Genomic DNA, 21,398 nt, shown 5'->3' with positions numbered 1-21,398 from the left:
TATGTGAATAAACTGTGGTATTTCAGTATGTGCACCATACAGTACACCACTTACTTGTTTTGTTTTATGTACGCAGGGGGGCGAAGGAGAAATATTGTTATTCATACTGAAATATTTATGAGTGCTTGGCGTGTTATAGAAATATCAAGTAAGATATCATCTTTAATGTTGGTGAGTTTCTTAGAAGGACGTTTGATGGAGGTCAGTCATTCAGGGGCGTAGGCTGGGGGGGGGGGGGGGGTCGCTGAAGCAAATGGTCCGCTTTCAGAACTAAAACACACACGGTTTATACATATGGAGTTTCTGGTGGTGTAAAAACAAAATAGAAAAAGGGTCCACTTGGGTCACATTCGAACACCCCCCCCCCCCTCCCAGGTCCAGATCACGCTACGCCCCTGGCATTCAGACTGAATGTTGGACCATGCAGATCTAGTTGTGAATGGCAGGTGTTGCAGGTATTAAGTGTCTTGTACTGTTGAGATTCAACCACAGACTCCTCTATAGTAATGATAAAGCAGCACATTTGGCAATGGGGCTCATTGCAGTCTGGTGCATTGCGACTGAACAAGTCAGATGGTGGCCACAGACCACAATTAATTTCGCTATATGTTTCTATATAGCCTTATTGGCTATAACATTTTTATTAATATCAGTAGGCTCGTGGATTTGTGTATGTACCTTTGCCTGCCTGGGGGAAACATACTCTGTGAAGGACAATCCCTGTTGTCCAGCTCTTTCTCCCAGCATACTGGTTTAAACAAACACACCCTCTAAACCTGGCCGGAGTACACCCATTTAACATTAAAAAACCCCACTACTTTTGCATGGGCCAGAATTACCACAAACAAGTCTTCAATGTCTACAAGTTACACATGTTTACAAACTGCATGCTCTCCCCTGTCAACTTCAGTCTAATAGTTGCCACTTCATAGCTGTCTGCCATGAAATAATCACAGTCAAACAGCAGACTACTTGCCTAGTACATTTGCTGATCCAGCAAGATGACGTACGTTGACTTGATACCTGCTGACAATAGACAGGAAAGATGTGATATGAGGGCGAGCAGAAAACTCTCCTCTACATAACGTCTCAATGGCCTGTACGCATGGTTGACTATCAGTGAGGACACACGCTTGGTGAGTAGATTGTATGATATATGGACTGAAATGTTTGATTGCAGATGGTATACTCAATCCCTCGATCTCACATTGTAACCAGGTGACTTGATGTTTTCTGAGTTTGGAACTGAAGAAACCAGCTAATGATAGCTTGTCATGCCTTGTGACATATAACGTGGCACCGATACCTTGTTTGGACACAGAACCATCTGTAAGAATCCATAAATGGTCAGCAGGTTGTGGTACAACAATTGATCTGTGAGACTTCAGATACCTCTGAGCTTGATAGAAATGTTGATATAAAGAGGCATTCCACGCCAGTTTATCTTGGGATTGTAGTCCACCGACAGCATGTGAGAACATTCAGGCAGAACATGAGCAAGAACTCTGCATGCACCAATGAAGGATCGTAAGCCGTACACCATGTGAGATGGCAAGCAGGTAGACAATACAACAATACGGCGAGGACTTGCTGATAGCCGACCTTCAGACCAAACCCAACCCAATATTGTAGTGGACCTTGGGCATATGACTGTTTTGGATGGAGATAATTTGATATTGCACTTCTGAAGAGAACTTAAAACTTACTTTCAGTTATGTAGAATCTCACCAAGAGAGTTACCACCAGTACAATACAAGTCGTTGTCTAGTTAATTAACAGTGCCATCTTGAATACAATCTCCCAACACTCAACATCCGTTTCGGATTCAGTAATTCCTAAAGCACATCTGGTGTACGCCGTTACACCTCGAAATGGAGTGGCGACACCGCAGTACTTCATGGAATACATGGAAAGCGATATTTGGCAAAATGCACTTGTCAGGTCACTAACAATAATGTATTTGCACTGAGCTATTGTTTCCAAGACAGAGTCGACATCCAGCATCAAAGAAGGTTGTGGTTTGCCATATCGTCCACCATCAGTGAAAGCAGTGACAAGGTGATGTCCACCAGATGATTTCGTAACACGAAACGATGGATTTAAGTATTCAACGGTAATATCAACATTTTCAGGACGTTTGAAGACTCCTTGTCATTCCAAGTCATCACATTTTTGTTGCAAATCTACCAGCATGTTTCGAGCATATGGCAGCACTCTCCCCTCACGTTGAGGTGACTGTACGGGCCCCATGTTCACGACCGCTTCGAAGGGCCCAGTAGTACCACTATAACCATCTATATTTGGTTGGAATCTTTGAACACTGTTTGTTTAGGCAGCATGACAGTGGAAGGACATAGTGTCATCTCTGGGTTTTGCAGTTGTAGAACAGCACCTTGGCAATGTCGACTCTGTAAGGTTCGGAATGCAAGTGGCTCGAACCTGGCAAAAGTGTTCATGTTTGTTGAGGGATTGTGGCACAGAGGAAACATTTTATATGCGAATATTTCCACTAACAGTCTCTATCAGTTATGGGGTTAGCCAGCTGTGGTCAGATTGTCTTTTATCAGAACGTGGCTCTATTGAAATGGTGCAATCAGTGTTAATCAACGAGGGTATTTCGACCTCTAAGTATTCTACAGGCCAAACAACTGTAGAAGCAGATGCGCATAAGACTGACCTTAGCACGCCAAATGTTCTGTGAGGTATTACATGCTACTGAGCCATAGTATGTAGTGATGGAACCAGCAATTATTATTTGTTGCTGTACGGGACGAACTGAAATATCATTTAATCATGAATGACCCAAAGCAAAGACATCAACATCCAGATTATCAACAACAATGCATCAAAATGAAGATCAATGTGTCTTTGCCAAAATGAGATGAGTCTCTCCTTTGAGCAAAGGTGTAGACGGGCTGCCTGAAAGTACTTGATGTCGATTGTGCGCCAAAAAGGTAAACAGTAACATCCTGATCATACCACAGCCAAAAGGAGTGGGGTGTTTGGAGTCCAACTAAGCCCCAAAAAGGAGGTTCCTGTCCTGAGAGAGGTTTGGCGGAATTCTTGGCGAGATGTTGGGGTGATCGGCCCCGGAACCTCGGGAAGAAGTGAGGCAGGTCAATGTAGCACTCTCCCCGAAGTAAGGCTGGGTAATCTTCCAGAAGTATCAGCCTGATAATCCGATGGACGATTGGATTATCCATGTCTGATTTCAGCAGTCCTTGCCGATACACCCTTTTCCGCTCAGACGTCAAGTAGAAGGTGCGACTCTTCTCGACGTACTGGAACTGATACCGCCCCTGACCAGATGGTGTTGCTCTCCAACTCTTGGGGATGAAGGGGCCTGGCAATTGGGAGGTAGCAGTGAACTCCCCTTAACACACTCGCGGTACCGTCCAGGAAGCTTGTCGCAGGCGATCTGCCAAGTAGTGGGTTGGGTGTCAAGTGGGTCCTAAACCGACACTTTCCTCTTCTTGGCGTCCCGCTCTGCACCAGCGGTCGCAACAACTCGTGGAGACGCCGGTGGGCTGGCTGGAGCTGACAACACTTTGACATGTCCTGTCTCCATCGGCGCTGGTGCTGCAGGGGGAGGGGGCGTAACTGCCAGTTGAGCTGACAGCTTAGCTCCCTCCTCCCCCCCCCCCTTTGCCGCTCCTGGCGTCTGCTGCTTCCGAGTAGTGGGGGGGTTGCGAAGCAGAAGGGACCGCCGCCACCAGTTGAACTGCCAGTTTTTGCCCCCCCCCCCCCCGGAAAAAGGCCCAAAGGCCGGCCCTGCCGGTCTCGACTTCTTTGAAGCAGGAAGGACCGCCCCTCGCGGTTGAGCCGCCGGGTTTCGTCCCCCTGAGCTGCCTTGGGACGCTTTCGCCTCCTACTGCTTGTTCTCTTCGGTCTGTTGTCACCGTAATACAAGGTGACAATAGCTGAACTCCCATTGTGTCCAACGCAATACTTGGCCAAAGGACCAATCTCGCGCAACAGAGCCCCAAGGGTGAGGGGGAGGAGGGGAGGGGGAGAGAAACCTCGACGTTCGCTGAACACAACCGCTTTCTTCGCTGTCTCGAGCAGGTGCATCTGTGTTCCTCGGCGACGATCTCAACACTTTGGCATCAGTTGATGCAGTATCTCTTCCAAAATACTACCAAGAACCTGTGATATTTCTGGTTTCAAAGTACCTAATGTTTGAGAACGTAATTCTGCTCCATAGTGCTGTTTAGCAAGATTTGGTAGGTCACGATGTATCAGATGTAACCAGGTAAGTACAATAATATTTTCCAGCGATGGAGACAATTCTTCATCGTGATCTAGAACAGCGACATAACGCAAGTGCGTTTTTTTAAAACGCATTTTGTGGTATTAGAAACACCAGGATATCTAGAAACACTTCGGTTGTACGGAAATGGATAATCTAAACAATAAAGTATAAGTAATGTTTGATTTCACTGATCATAAACTGCTCTAATAGTGAAAAATATTCCTTAGTTTTTAAAAACTAAGGTATGTCCCTTTAAATCTAAACGTGCGACTATTTGGGCCGCCGTACGTCTCTGTGCTCCTGGAACATTATTATTATCGTCTAAAAGACCACGCGATGGGGTTTGGTTTGTTTTCTTCAGCCATACGAAACCATCTATAAAAGATATCTGCAAACTTTGGGTCCAAACACAAAATGTATTGAAGATTTTGTTGCCAAGCCTCGAAAGAAGTAATGGTTTCCTTTTTAGTCAACGACCACTGCTTTGGTGCACGGACGTTTGCCATACTGAGTCACTGAATGACATATTGTTACTAATTAATTTTGAACCACCTGTACCGTAAGGCTGTATTGTCCATCGACCAGTTATCGTGAAAACTGGCTCACCAATGTCGGAGGGACAAATAGCTAATCCTATCTTCGTTACTGTTTGTTTTGTTATTTTTAATGTCCTGGTATTGACTGGCTTTATTTATACACCGTTTCCACCACGCCAGTAGAAACTTTGGCGAAAGGAATTGTCATTTATTGACATAACCGTTTCGACTACTGGAAATACCCCATGACGTCACGCCGGCGATTTTGCCTCCACATTGCATTGGTCCTCCGCTGTCACCCTGTTTGTACATTAAAAAAAATAAAATATCTGCTTTGATGTTTAATATAACGAGAGATAAAAGGACAAATTAAATAACAAATCCCTAGTAAACAGCTAATCCTAACAAAGAACTGCTATTTCTGTCACCTTGCATAAGTATGCCATATTCATTTGCAGAATCTATCTGAAATTTTTCAAAAATTAAAGAGTAGATTACAAGAGTGAAAATAAACTTCAAAACGTATCTACTTGCACTTCCCAATTCCCCCGGAAGCAAGCAGCAGATTAATTTAATATTTCGACACTTTCATGTAGATAGGCAATAGAAACTATATCTAGAATTTCAACAAATGTTATTCGAAAATTTAATAGAAACTGGCATACAATCATAAATTCACGATAGAGGCCAATACGCATAACCTGTACATATACACGCTGTGACATACAGTGTGCACATCGTTGTTTTTCGATAGTTTCATTGGCTGTCTATGTTCTGTCCTTGTTATGGTAATGTGCAATAATTTATATCACAATGTTCTTTTGAAAATACAATCATAAAAGGTTTGTAACTTGAAAACAAATATTGAATAATTTTTAGAATAATAAATAGTGTTCACTGAAAACATATTTACATTATTTATTTGTCATAGGTTAATGTCTAATCCTCTTTTTCTACACCAAAATTATGATTGCCACACAGGTAGATACCTATATATTTTCCACTCCACCAATCCACCTTTACTTGTACTAAACATAAATATACATGTAAACATGACCCCACCAGAAATTACTGAAAAGAACTTTACTGTGAACGGCATCAGATGTAACCCAACCAGCCTTCCATAAATTGTATTGTTCAGTGTAAGATCACGTGGTATATCGACTAACTTTTGGCAGGTCAGATGTCAGATAACTTTGCAGGGATTTCTGATACCTGGATTTCGCTATGTGAGGTATTTCATTAGTACCAAAATATTGCATTATGAAAAACTAATAACATACACGATTTTTATGGTATTATAATTAAACATAGTTCGCAGGTTGACTTGAAGCATTTTCAATATTGACAAAAAAAGACACCTCGTTGTTTATGTCCAAGCTAATAGTGACGTAACATGTTGCATACGCTGGGGATACATACAGTTACAAACAAAGTATCGAAAAGTATCGAAAAGATATGTCGATCGAAATTGTATGACGGTACACACACATACACACACACACACACACGCACACACACACACACACACACACACACACATATATACACACACACACACACACACATATATATATATATATATATATATATATATATATATATATATATATATATTTCCGCATTCCTCTGCGTGTCATACAAGGTCATATGATTACGTGACGCCACTAAATCCCATCAGTTTTAATACATTGCGGGAAATCATAAGCCTTGGCCTATTTTGATCCTGATAGGAAAAGCAGGAATGTACGAGTCTTATGGATGACACTATGCATTAAAGGGACATTCCTGAGTTTGCTGCAATGTTTAAGATGTTATCGACCAACAGAGACTTTTTAACTATTGTAATTACATATCAAATATATTTTCTGCATGAAATATTAGTGGCTGCATATCAAACATGTTTCTGATCGTTTTAATATTTGTACTGGGTTAAATTTCATTTTATTTCCTAAAATATATTTTTTTCGTACGTACGAAATTATTTGAAGACGAAATCCAATTTGTGCTTCTTACAAATATTAAGACGACCAGAAAAACATTGAATATACAGACACTGATATTCTAAACAAGAAAATATATTTAATATTAGTGCTGCAACGATAAACCGGTGTACCGGTATACCGCGATAATTGATCAGCTCGATACGAACCGCGGTACAGTTTTGCGTATCGCGATTTTTATACGCTATTTTTTTTCCTTATCTTATTTGTCTTGAAATAGGCAAACAAACAAACAAACAAACAAAAAACACATCATTTTATTAATTGGTGATGACAGGAAATGTAACAATCACGTCAAGAGTAGTCGGCCTACTTGTTGGCATACGAAGTGATAGGTCGGTTATACTTGGTTCTAACTTCTAAACAAAACGTGTTAAAAGTCCAATGAAAATAACCAGTTAACGATAATTACAAATAAATGTTTTGTTACTTACACATTATCATTCATTGTTCATTTAAGTTGGAATACGACTACGGCTATCATCTTCAAAGAAATAAACCAACAAATGAGAATCACACTTCGCTGTTTTTCACTGAACTCGGAATACTTCGGTCGATCGTTCAAAATACCTCGGCTCTGTTTCGGTCGATCTGCTGAAACATTGCGACTCAATACGTAAATTTCCGTGTCAAGCGAGCAGCAACGGAAAAGTCCGATAGTAAGGATTTCCGAATGTGACAATTTATAAATAGTTTGACACCGTCACACCAGTGTTCTAGTAGACTAGTATTGTGTTAAAAAATAAAAATATGACCTAAAACATTTAGCTTGACAACTGAAACTAATAAAGATCATTAAAAAGTTATGCCTTCTGTTTTCATTTAAAAAAAACAAAAACATAAATATTAAATTTAAATAATATCAACTGTATTGCAATACATATTGCAATACAGTTTCTTATATCGCAATATATCGCAATACGGTTTTGACCGTATCGTTGCACCCCTATTTAATATGTAATTTTAATCGTAGAATTATTTTATTAGTAGGAAACATTTTCATAATCATATTTATGATTCATAATCATATATATATATATATAATATATATATATATATATAATATATATTATATATATATCTATATATATATATATCATATTATATATATTAAACGAAATAAAAGGAATAACATACGTTGCATGATCCACCATCTTTTCCAGCTGTCATAACACAAAGGTGCATGTTCTGAATGTCGACACCCGAAATCCCGCTCATGGCGGACTGGCAGTCTGCTCTGCTCAAGCGTGTAGAGGTCACTTTCATTAAACCATCTGGTAACGTATTGCTTGCTGTAAAATTAACACAGTTGTATTAAGCCATGTGGTAAACTAATCGTAACGTTCTGCTCGCTGTAAAATAAAAACATTTATTAACTCGTAAAATAAAGTATTTCTTCCTGTAAAATTAAAACATTCATTGAGTCAGCAGGTAACTTACTGCTCGCTCTAAAATTTAAATATTCATTAACTCGTCAGGTAACGTATAGTTCGACCTAAAATTAAAATATGATTTTACACTGTTTGGTAACGTATGGTTCTCTGCAAAAATCAAAGCAGTGCGTTAACTGGTTTGGTAACATATTCCTGAGTTTGTTGCATTGTAAGATGTTTCCGACTAATACAATATTTCTGCGATTAAACTTACATATTAAATATATTTTCTTGTTTAGAATATCAGTGTCTGTATATTCAATGTGTCTCTGGTCGTCTTAATATTTGTAAGAAGCCCAAACTGGATTTTGTCTTCAAATAATTTCGTACGTACGAAAAAAAAGAAGAAGAAATAAAATGAAATTTAAGATAGTACAAATATTAGAACGATCAGAAACACGTTTAATATACAGCCATTAATATTCTATGCAGAAAGATATACTTGATATGTAATTACAGTCGTTAAAAAGTATCTGTTAGTCAATAACATCTTACAAATTGCAACAAACTCAGGAATGTCCCTTTAACTGTTGCTGGATGAAACATTATGATCATCACCGTCACTATTGCTACCATCGTCATCGTCGTCGTCATCATCATCAATCATTATCATCATCATAATAATGACAACAAAATAGCATCAAATAAGACTGAATAGCTGATGGCTGAAACATTACAATCATCATCCTCATTATTACCATCATTGTCATCATCAACATTATCATCATCATCATCATCATTATCAACATCATCATCATCATTATCAACATCATCATCATCAACATCATCATCACCGCCATCCTCCTATTTTCTATGTATGTTAATGACCTTGAATCTCATTTCATTAATGATGACTGCTCATCAATCGATTTAGAACTATTAAGAACTATTACATTTGTTTTTGATAATGTATGCGGATGATACAGTGATATTTTCCTTAACAGTTGAGGATTTACAGCATATGCTGGATAGTTTAGCAAGATATTGTTTGGACTGGAAGTTACAAGTAAATGTGAGCAAAACTAAACGAGTAATTTTTCGAAATGGAGATAAAATAAAAGCGACGGAACAGTGGTTTTACAAAGGAGCACTAATTGATATAGTGGATGAGTTTAATTATCTTGGTGTAACCTTTCGATACAATGGTACATTTCATATTACATAAAAGACAGTTGCAATTCAAGCACAAACAGCAGTCTTTGTCTTAAAAGATCAGTATCAAACTTTTATCTGAACAAGAAAACAGTGTTGTCATTATTCGACACATATATCTTAAAAGATCAGTATCAAACTTTTATCTGAACAAGGAAACTGTGTTGTCATTATTCGACACATATATCCAACCTATTTTAAACTACGGATGTGAAACGTGGGGATTTCATAAAGGACATGACATCGAAAATGTACACATACAAGTTTATAAAGTACTATTAGGAGTTCACAAAATGGCAATGAATTTCTGTGTTTACAATGAGTTAGGTCGAATGCCATTACAATACGAAATGTATATGACCATTCTAAAATATTGGCTAACGCTACTGAAAAGTGATAATTGTATATTATCGAATGTTTACAAATACTTGTATAATACATGTGGAACTTGTACTAACTGGGCTACTAATGTTAAAAAGCTTCTTGATTCTCTTGGGTTGTCGTATATATGGTATCAACAATATGTTGATAATGAGCTATATTTGTTACATATGATAAACATGAGATTGCAAGATCTTTTTCGTTAAGACATGTTATCTTTCTTTTTAGGTTCTTCTAGATGCTTTATTTATAAGCACTTGACAGATAACTTTGGCCTACAGTTTTATTTAACAAAAAATATAGTACCGCATTTATTAAGAATGATAAGTAAGTTTTGAATTTCTGCTCATTCATTAAATGTTGAATCTGGCCGTTATTCCAATATTTCACGATGTAATAGAATGCGTTTCTGTTGTAACACATTAGATAAAGAGGATGAATTTCATTTTATTCTTATTTGCAGTTTATACTCAGAGTTAAGACGCAAATTTATTAAACCCTATTATTGGAAACATCCTTCTGTTTTTAAGCTAATTCAACTTCTAACTGCCCAAAATGTTAAAGAACTTAGAAATTTGGGAAAATTCGTATTTAATGCTTGTGAAGCTCGACATTTTGTTGTTTAATAATGCATACTTATAATATTTTATATTATGATATATATTAAATATAATCAACACATCTATTTTAATTTAAATTTTTGTCTGCATTAATAATAATTTGTCCATCCAGAAACAAAAAATATGTTTCTGTTACTTTAGTGTATTTTACAATATTCAGTAATAACAAATACTAACTCTGTCATCCATATTAAGGTTTTTGTTCTCTGTTTGTTTCCTGCCAAATTATTGTATTATGTAACGTTATAATTATTGCCACCATGTTTCAACTGTACAAACATTGTGTACGCCTATAAACAGAGGTTTTTGGCTAATAAACAATACAGTACAATGCCATCATCACAGCATCACAAAATAGCATCTAATCAGACGTAGTAGCTGGTGTTGCTACTTACAGCTTGTACGACCCCAGCCTGTCAGAATGCAGTCGTCACCGGCGTAGTCTGGATCGTCTGATTTAGCTAAGATAGCCTTCTGGATGTTAGGATTCTCAAAGTCAAATTCACCAGACAGAAAGATCACCGCAACATCGTTCGCAAATGTTGCTGACCCATCGTTGTAATTTTCGTGCTACGAAAGAAAAACAGTATTAACAAAATTCTGACACACCCGTTGGTGAGAACATCATGGGTTGTTTAAACACGTACGTCTGTTAAAAATTTCAAGACATACGACTGGATGCTCCTAAGTGATGGCCAATGCAGCCAATGAAAAGCATCACGGTGGAAATAGATTACACCGTGACGTATAGTTAACCTGACAATCATGGGTCTGTGACGCGTAAATAAGGGTTAGTCGGAAAAGATGCTTAAAACCTGTTTTTTGAAGATATGTAAGAAATAGAATAATACATTCGTGTGCGTTAGATTTATCTCACAACTCATTGTTTAAAAACGTATCAAACTCGCTATTGCTCGTTACATACATTTTAAAACAACTCATTGTCAGATAAATGATATCTAACGGCCACTCATGTATTATTATCTATGTATCTGTATGCCTGTTTGTCTGTCTGTCTGTATGTTTGTGATTCGCAAAGTTTCCTATTTCATCGTTATGAGTTTTGTATTACAAAAAATAGCAGTTAGTAGGAAAGATAATGCGTAAAACGTTAAAAGTTATAATTTGCTTTGTTTCCTGACACCACTAGAGCACATTGATTTATTAATCATCAGCTACTGCATCTTAAACGTTTGATAATTTGTACACGTATGTCTTAGAGAGGAAAACCGCTACATTGTTCCATTAGTAGCAAGGAATCGTTTATATGCACCATCCCAGAGAAAGGATAGCACGACCTTTGATATACCAGTCGTGGTCGACTGGCTGGAACGAGAAATGGGCCCACTGGTGAGGATCGATCCTAGACTGACCGCCCCACAGGAGAGTGCTTTACCACATGATAGTGTCATATGCCTATAACCAAGGTTTTGTCTATGTCTGTCTGTGTGTCTGTCTGTCAGTCTTCCTCGTTGTCTATCAAAGATAAGCAGAATTGTTTACTGCAATTATACAAAGGTGCTACGAAGCAACAATACAATACTGTTCTTTAGTCTGTTTGTTTGTTTGTTTGTTGTTGTTGTTGTTTGTTTTTTTTGTTTTTTTTGTTTGTTTTTTTTTTGGGGGGGGGGGGGGGGGTAAGCTGATTTGTGCCAAAATTTTGAATTTTTAAACGAAAATGCCCGAATCTCAGTAACGACGTTTATTCTTGTTTGCATTGTTACCAAACAGGTGCACAGGGTCGCAAAGCAATCACTACGCATTTTATAAGAATTACAAATAATGAGTATTCGTGTACAACATAGAAATGCATTGTTTGAAAGTACAGCTTGTTCGGTCCACATGCATGCTGGTCTAACAATATATATATTTTTTTTTTTTTTTTTTTTTTTTTTTTTTTTTTTACAATTATATATTGGGGGGGGGGAGGGGCTTAGGGAGGAATGTATAGTCACCATCCCCTCCCACAAACAGATATTCTTTGACTACTCAGAAATTGATATTCCCGCATGACAAAAGCAAATTAACTTTGGAGGAGCTGACAGAACAGAACAGAACAGAACAGAATTTTATTTCTCCCAGGCTGTTACACAACGGCATATGGGGAATATGAAATAACAATATTTGACAGTGACAAGATGGGTTTTACAGGAGATAACTATATATATGTATACAGTACAAAACATATATGTAATAAATTCACAATGTAATATGCAATGGTATTAACACAGCTATGTGTGGTGTGAAACAATCATACGACGGAAACTGAGTACATGGGTGTGCCAAGCTTTTATGAGGTTCGGGGAATTGCTGCCTAGAAATATTGAAAATCAGATATTATAAAAAAAGTAATTTAATGCAATCTACGAGTATAATTCCTCATAATAAATGCCGGTAAATACAACACTTATCAAACGTATTTTTCAGGATGTTTAATTTGTGTAGTATGTATATATATACTGAAAATACATACCGGTACATGTATATATAAAGATCACTCATTATCAATTTGTTGGATCAAATGAAATAATTACTTACAATGACGATCCAATCAATAATTCGTTACAATTATAATCACAAATAATATCAAACATAATGAATATTGATAAAACAAAATTTATCATTGTGCAACGCACTATTTTCTATTTATTAGGAATGACTTTGTTGGGCTATTTTAAAAAAAAAAAAAAATTAGATGAAAGGGTTCATATGACTAGTTTGGTAGCGAGTTAGCGTTAGTTCTAGAAATATTTTCTTTTTCTTTTTTTTTTCTTTTTTTGGGAGGGGGAGGGGGGGGGGGTTCTTCCACAGAATCATGTTAGCGCGAGCCAATCACACATAAGTGTATAGAGCTGTAAACTGACACGGAAACGAAAGTAATTCAAGCTATAATATTTACATTTCAAATTCCATAACAAAAGTGACAAAAAATATTTTTGAGACTACCCTTTAAGACCTACCACTTTCATGGACGACACGCTTCTCAGAACGCCCCCTGTTGTCCTACTTGTAGACCCCGCATACACAGAAAACGAACTTGTTCTGCAATGAAATGTTAAACCGATTACAACCACCATCTTCACTCACTGAAAAATAAAAATAAATTAAATAGGAATAAATAAATCAATAATAATAATAATAATAATAATAATAATAATAATAATAATAATAATAATAATAATAATAATAATAATAATAAATAAATAAATAAATAACAAGAATAAAGACTATAAAAAAAACTATAAAAACTATAAAACTATAAAAAGTAAGAAAAAGAAGAAAATACAAATTTCCATTATGCAGATGTTACGTTTAATTCCTATTCAATCCTTGTTTTCTTTACATTTGCATGAAAACAATCCCAAACCCAGACAGGTTTTATATACAATCCATGATCTATTTTACAAAAATATATGTATGCTGTCAATACAGGTTCGTTCTCCTATAAATAACTATGGCTATTTGCATAACAAAAGCTACACTCTATAGTGTGTTTCAGAATAATGTTCTTTTCCACCTTCCTAGCGGAATATATTGTAGCATGACCTATATCTAAGAACCAATGTGGAAACATAATTTAATAAACAATTCAGGCGCGAATTCAGGCGGGACTCCAGGTCACACCCCCCCCCCCCCCCACGCGAATTCAGGCGGGACTCCTTTTTGTGAGGGGGGTTGGGGTGAGATCTTAATCTCGCGATGTTCATTGTGAAATATTGCACACGCACGCACGCACGCACGCACGCACACACACACACACAAACACACACACACACACATACATGCACACACACACACACACACACACACACACACACACACATACACACACACACACACACATACATGACCAGAATATTGTATACCTGCGATTGGTGGAGGCGTGGCCCTCTGCCCAACCCCACACCCACCCCTGGCTTCGTATGCAGGTGTATTTTATATGGTTTTATATTGTTGTCTGTGATTTGTAATACACGTTTATATTTGTTCAATTGACAGGTTGCTTTGACAGTGACTGATAATGAATGTCGATGGAATAAATTGTGTTCGTTGTTAAAGAGTTTATAAATGCTTTGAACGTTATATATATGTTTGATGGGTAAGAAGAAGCAATTTTCGATTTACCCATATTTTACTCAAATAATAATGTATGGAAAGGAAAGGGATCTTTTATATGCACCATCCCATAGATAGGATAGCACATACCACGACCTTTGACGTACCAGTCGTGGTTCACTGGTTGAAGCGAAAAATAGCCCAATGGGCCCACTGACAGGGATCGATCCTAAACCGACCGCGTATCAAGCGAGCGCTTTACCACTGGGCTACGTCCCGCCACTATTATGTATGGAATGTCCAGTAATACATTTTCTGTTAACTTATATACCCTTCACATGGTTTACTCAATGCTACAACAGCACGTGCAGTCATAGATTATATACCCTTCACGTGGTTTACTCAATGCTACAACAGCACGTGCAGTCATAGATTATATACCCTTCACGTGGTTTACTCAATGCTACAACAGCACGTGCAGTCATAGATTATATACCCTTCACGTGGTTTACTCAATGCTACAACAGCACGTGCAATCATAGATTATACTTCCAACATAAAACAGGATCGCACATAACACGGCCTTTGATGACCACTTCGAACATAATGTTATTGACCATCGACTTGATATGTACAAGCAATGTTATCGTAGTTTCGACATTCAGGGTCGTGTCTAGGGAATGGGCAAGTGGTGGAACCTCCGAAACAGTCTGAACAATAGGTTTTTTTTATTTACAAAATTGCTTTGCTCATTACAAAAGTATACCTCCCACCACAAGCACTATCATAAATAATATGTAAATATATAATTTATAAAAACAAAAATCAAATAAATAATGTATTGGCCAAATTGATTCAATATACTGCATGTACATGGAATGGTTACATGTATTTATATATATATATATATATATATATATATATATATATATATATATATATATATATATATACATGTATATATATATATGTTTTAAAGAAAAGGTTAGACAAAGCTGGTACATACTGTGCATTCCAAAACACCCATAACCCTGATTAAATGAAACAAGCTATAGGCCCTAATGGCCTTCACGTAGCCTCGTATTGTAATATTTTATTATGCAAATAGCATAGTTATTTATAGGAGAACGAACCTATATTGACAACATACATAGATTTTTGTCAAATGGAAATAAGTCAACTTCGTGCATTTTAGAGGATGAATTGTATATAAAACCAGTCGGTGTTTGGGTTTGTTTTCATGCAAATATAAAGAAAACAAGAATTGCATAGGAATTAAACTTAACATCTGCATAATGGAAATTTGTATTTTCTTCGTTTTCTTACTTTTTCTTGTTTGTTGTTATAATTTTGTGATAGTCTTTATTGTTGTTATTTTTTTATTTTTTATTTTATTATTATTATTATTATTATTATTATTATTATTATTATTATTATTATCAAACTTCGAACACTCGATAAACTCGATCTCTCAACCTAAGTCTATGGTCCCGCCATAAACATTTAAGAGATTATGCACCTCTAAAACTCGACGCGTGTTGGACCCCACCTGTTGTGAAGCAGCGTGGGAGTGTTGTTAGAGTGTACACGAAACTTAGCTGCCTAAATAACAACAGAATAACCTATAAAATATATCGATGGGCAAAACAACTGGCACATAAGAATAAGAAAAATTGGTCTTACAGAGTACAGTTTAAGTTGTGTAGTCTTGTTTTAGATCACTTTATTAATATCACAAATGGGCATTTGATTAAACAAGTTGTTTCCAGAGTCAAAAAAACAGTGTTCGAAAGCTTCATAACAAACTGGAAAGTTTAAATATCACAGACGCAAAGTAAAAAATTTTTTTTATTTTATTTAACGACACCACTAGTGCACATTGATTTTTTTTAATTTATCTTATCATCGGCTATTGGACGCCAAACATATGGTCATTCTGACACTGTTTTTGTTTTTTTAGAGGAAACCCGATGTCGCCACATAGGCTACTCTTTTACGATACGGACGCAAAGTGTAAGAGGAACAAGTGGTAACAAGCTCCTTGTATACAACATGTTCAAAAAGGAGTTTGGAGCGTTAGCTATGTTTCGATGTGGAGTTGCTCCTATACATATAGAAACCGGTCGTTTTAGTAACACCCCAGTGGCTGAGCGAGTTTGTTTTCATTGCCACAATTGTGTAGAAGATGAGCAACATGTTCTACTTTATTGCCCCGTGTATAAAGAGCTGAGAGATATTTTTATTTAATAAGTGCTTGGAATTATGGGATGGTTTTATAACTGCTACAGATATCATACATTTTATCTAGCCATACCGTATGCAGATTTAGTGCCAAAACCTGCAAATTAATTTTAGAAAAAAGGAGACACGCTGTATACGTTAATTGAATGGGTTTAGATGTTTTATTAATATAACCGAACGCGTTTTAAATAAGATATTATAATTATATTTGTTACTTGCTTGAATATTAACAGGGGATGATAATATTTTATTAAATGTCTTATATGTGTTTTAGTTTTATATCATTTTAATGTATAGACTGTTTATAATTGGACTAAATATAATAGCATGTTTTATTTTCGTGTTAGGTGTTTCTAACATGTTTTAATGTAATATTTGTATATTTTATATGTTGATTCTTTATAGTCTCTCGTAACTCCGTATGGAGTGGCTCAGTGCTATTTTATATATTATTGTTTTATTGATGTATGTTTTTAAAACTGAGGTGAGGCTTTAATAAACAATTTGTCTGTCTGTCGCGTGTGGATTGTCGTTGTCGTTGTCATTTTAAAGACGAAGGAATTGTCAATCAGGTCAATCAGACGAAGCGCGTCTGTCATAGGGTGGTCTGGGCTGTCGAGGATTAACGTGATAATTACAGAAATAGATCGCCGACTAAGCGGAACGAAATGATCCTGTGGTTGATTGTCGTTTCCGTCCATGGCGGAGAGCCTCGCTACGTAATACACAATTACAGACACTAATTAAATGATTAACGTCAAAGAGCACTTGTAATAATTGTTAGCGTTGTTTCTTTTTCATATATATATAAAATGTTAGTTCTTGATTTGCATTAGTGTTTTAATGACTTTTCTTATTTAAAATAATTTAAATAATTTAAATAATTTAAAATAGTTTTGTGAAAAACAAATGTACTCAGTGCTATACGGCATTCAGTGTTTTATTTGTTAGTTACGTTCTGCCATGTTTTGACATCAGTAATATACATCAAAGTTCATTATATAATTTACTTCCTGTTATGTATGTAAATGTCTTCGTTTTTCGGTTTTTTTTCTGTCAATAAATATATGTATATTATGCCCAAGCATAGTTATTTCAAATTCATCTGGGTTACCTTTTGTGTTTTATTATTTACTTACTTTTACAATATACGCAAAATAAATGCATCACAGGCGTCGGAAGTTGCCAACAAAAGGGGTGGGGTGACAGTTATATAGTAATTCGCCATTCAGCTGGGGATGCAAAGTTTTCAGAGTTTATAGGTAGGCAGTAAAGTGCACGCTTCTTGCAATATTAAGCGAAATCGTCCAGCTGCAGTGTAGTTTCAAATCTGAACTCTTATATATTAATTTCGAAAACTCACACTCCCTGAAACTCTTCAAGATCGAGTTATAGAAGTTTGACTCTATATCTATATAAATAAATGTGTTTTTGTAAGAGTTCCAGGGGTGGATCCAGGATCTCGTAAGGGGGTTCCCAAAATTATAAAAAAAGGGCACCATTATATTTGCCGAAGATAAACGACCCGAGTTCCTAAAGGGAGCGAACTCTGTAGAGGGATCTGGGGGCATGCTCCTTCGACATGTTTTGAAATATAGATGATCAGAGGCATGTTTTTAAGGCAATTTAGTGTTTTGCTTATTGTGAATTTTATCTCTTATATAATATGGTTTAATATGAAGCTGCAAGCAAGCAACAGCAATGAATATATCGTTTTACAACGCTTTGCGTCGTTTTTTTTTTCGTTTTTTTTTCTTTCAGTTATTCCTTCCACTTTGCCACTCGGCGGCACCGGCGTGGCATGTTTTTAATTTCAATACGGGAAGAACTGTTTCTGAATGAGCAACTGTTGTCGCGAACTGCCGAAATTCAGCGAACGTGGAAATACGGCTTACGACATAAAGCGAAGTGTCCTGATATAAAAAAAGAATGATGCATCGTCGTAAATCTGACCCTTTACTTTGTTTAGTGGACTATATGAATTAAAGACATTTATCCTGCAACCACCGTTTCTACTGACAGAGCCTCGCAGACATTCCCATTCTTCCCCTCACAGGATAAAGTAGATATCATTAACTAGTTATTCTCTATTTAAAAGGGAACATCAGAAGGCTTGGTGGAGTACGGGAATCTGTGACACCCCCCCCCCCCCCCACCCCCCGGATCCGCCAATGAACTTTGTTTATAGAATTGATGAAAAAAGCCATTTAAAAAGGGCACATCAAAGGACGAGGGGGGGGGGGGGGTCACGGCATCCCCTCTGACTACCCCCCCCCACACACACACACACACACACACACACACACACACACACCTCCCACTGGATCTGCCAATGAGTGCACACTTTTTTATACGTGTACGCTTCTAATATTATATCAGGGTGGGGTTTTTTTAAATTACAAAATGTTAACATTATCGCCAATTTAATTAATTTGGTTCAGCAGACCCTAAATCTTACGTTCTTCCGTCAACGCAATGAGCCGCTGTGAGAATTTTGTTTTCACTGACAATGACACAACCACACGTGTGCGAACCGGAATACCGCAGAGAACACTGGTACGGATAATCGGCGATGTTAGCCGGAGATCCACCGATGATATGATTCGTCGGGCTGCCCAGAGATTGAGCTGGAAAAAACAAATTTATATGCATGAAAATTCATGAAATACGAAATTTAAAGGAAAGAAAAAAACTGAACATTATTTAACGAAACCTCAGCACATGTGAGAGCTAGAACTATTCGGTGTCAACATATGGTTATATCGACACCTGATCGAGAGAGAGAGAGAGAGAGAGAGAGAGAGAGAGAGAGAGAGAGAGAGAGAGAGAGAGAGAGAGAGAGAGAGAGAGAGAGAGAGAGAGAGAGAGACAGAGAGAGAGACAGACAGACAGACAGACAGACCTTTGTTATACCAGTCGTGGTGCACTGGCTGGAACGAGAATCAGTCCAATGGGCCCACTGACGGCTACGACCCGCCCCATGTAAGATAAAGCCACTGATTCCAGCTTCAGGGCTACGAATCTTTTTCTGTCTCCAATAAAACGCTACATTTTTCATTAGGAGCAAGGGATCTTTAAAGACTTAAACGAGAAATAGCCCAATGGGCCTACCGACGGGGATCGATCCTAGACCGACCACGCATCAAGCTACGGACTACATCCCATCCCTCAGAGCAATTCATTCATTCATTTTATCTTATTTTCGTGTTTATATCCAACTATATGGGCTATATGTCGACAGTGGGTTAGTTGTTAGTGGTTAGTGAGAGAGAAATGAGGGTGTAGTGGTCTTACACCTACACACTGAGTCGTTAAAACTCGCTCTGGGTGGGAGCCGGTACCGGGCTGCGAACCCTGTACCTACCAGTGTGGTAGTGGTTAGTGAGAGAGAAATGAGGGTGTAGTGGTCTTACACCTACACACTGAGTCGTTAAAACTCGCTCTGGGTGGGAGCCGGTACCGGGCTGCGAACCCTGTACCTTCCAGCCTTGTGTCCGATGGCTTAACCACGACACCACCGAGGCCGATGTGTGCTCATCCCTCAGAGCAAAAAAAAAAAAAAAAAAGAAAAAGTTTTTGTTTAACGACACCACTAGAGCACATTGATTTATTAATCATCGGCTATTGGATGTCAAACATTTGGTAATTTCGACATATAGTCTTAGAGAGAAAACCCGCTAATGTTTTTCATTAGTAACAAGAGATATTTTATATGGACCATCCTACATACAGGACACACATGCCATGGCCTTTGATATACCGGTCGTGGTGCACTGGGTGGAGCGAGAACAGCCCAATGAACCCACCGACGGGGATCGATCCCAGACCGATCGCGCATCAAGCGTGCGCTTTACCACTGTGTTACATCCTGCCAATCCTTCAGAGAAAAGACAAATAACAGTTTTTAAAGAGTCAAGTCTTGGATGGTGCCGGTAACGGACTGCGAACACAGTACATATCAAGCCTTATCCTTAAGTGCAGACCAAAGACAAAAACAGTTTTAAAGAGTCAAGTCTTGGAAGGAGTCGGTAGCAGATTGCGAACACAGTACATATCAATCTTTATCCTTAAGTGCAGACCAAGGAGAAGAAAAGTTTAAAGAGTCTTACCTGCGAAAGCCACAACAATGAGAAGAGCGATCATCTTCATGTTTCCAGGTGAACTGTAGATAGTTAGCCTGCTGGTACCAGAACCTTGCTGCTGCTTTTATAGCGAAAAGCTTCCCCCTCGTTCAGTTTATTGCCTTCGAAACGTGCCTTTTCCGAATTTTCAAGATGATTCTTGAAAGTGAAAAGCCCCATTGGATTAAGAGCTGTAGCACTTACGGTTGTCAACTAATGATATACGAGTATTTTATTTCAAGTATATCGCACTGGTAAATTAAAAGTGCACGTTTTCGTAGTTATTTCTTTACCCGACCTCTTTCTTGCTAGGTACGGTATTGAATTAAGATGTTAAAGTGGTGTGTGTGTGTGTGTGTGTGTGTGTGTGCCGGTAACGGATTGTGTGTGTGTGTGTACTGTCAAGCTCTAATCCTTAAGAGTAGACTCTCTCTCTCTCTCTCTCTCTCTCTCTCTCTTCTCCTGCGAAAGCCACAACAATGAGAAGATCTAACGAGTGAAAGCTAGTTGGATATGTTTAAGCAAAAAAGAAAAAAAAAAGAAAAATAAAGGTACCTAAGTACCTAATGCTAGTTTCAGACTACCAACTGTCACGACGAAGTT

The 21,398-nt window shown here is 37.6% G+C and overlaps 1 protein-coding gene across 1 annotated transcript; it reads right to left on the bottom strand.

The window, feature by feature from the left end:
* Positions 1-4,992: 4,992 nt before the first annotated feature.
* On the bottom strand, positions 4,993-20,867 carry LOC121373133 (fibrinolytic enzyme, isozyme C-like). The gene is made up of 6 exons (XM_041499584.1): positions 20,784-20,867; positions 19,133-19,301; positions 13,338-13,419; positions 10,773-10,947; positions 7,929-8,083; positions 4,993-5,088 (listed from the first exon to the last, which is right to left on the bottom strand). Exons 1-6 carry the CDS (start codon positions 20,821-20,823, stop codon positions 4,993-4,995), a joined length of 717 nt encoding a protein of 238 aa, XP_041355518.1. The 5' UTR covers positions 20,824-20,867.
* Between the last annotated feature and the right edge of the window lie 531 nt (positions 20,868-21,398).

Source organism: Gigantopelta aegis, chromosome 5, assembly GCF_016097555.1.
Source record: "Gigantopelta aegis isolate Gae_Host chromosome 5, Gae_host_genome, whole genome shotgun sequence".
In the NCBI taxonomy this organism is placed as follows: Eukaryota; Metazoa; Mollusca; class Gastropoda; order Neomphalida; family Peltospiridae; genus Gigantopelta; species Gigantopelta aegis.
The sequence above is the reverse complement of the archived record's forward strand: the minus strand, read 5'-3'. Positions and strand labels throughout refer to the sequence as shown.

Excerpts from the sequence above, each read along its gene's own strand:
- LOC121373133 (XM_041499584.1), bottom strand. The coding sequence starts at position 20,823 with ATGAAGATGATCGCTCTTCTCATTGTTGTGGCTTTCGCAG. Across the intron at positions 10,948-13,337 it reads GCGTGTCGTCCATGAAAGTG|CACGAAAATTACAACGATGG; the intron begins GTAGGTCTTAAA and ends TTTCTTTCGTAG. Across the intron at positions 8,084-10,772 it reads AGGCTGGGGTCGTACAAGCT|CAAGCAATACGTTACCAGAT; the intron begins GTAAGTAGCAAC and ends TTAATTTTACAG.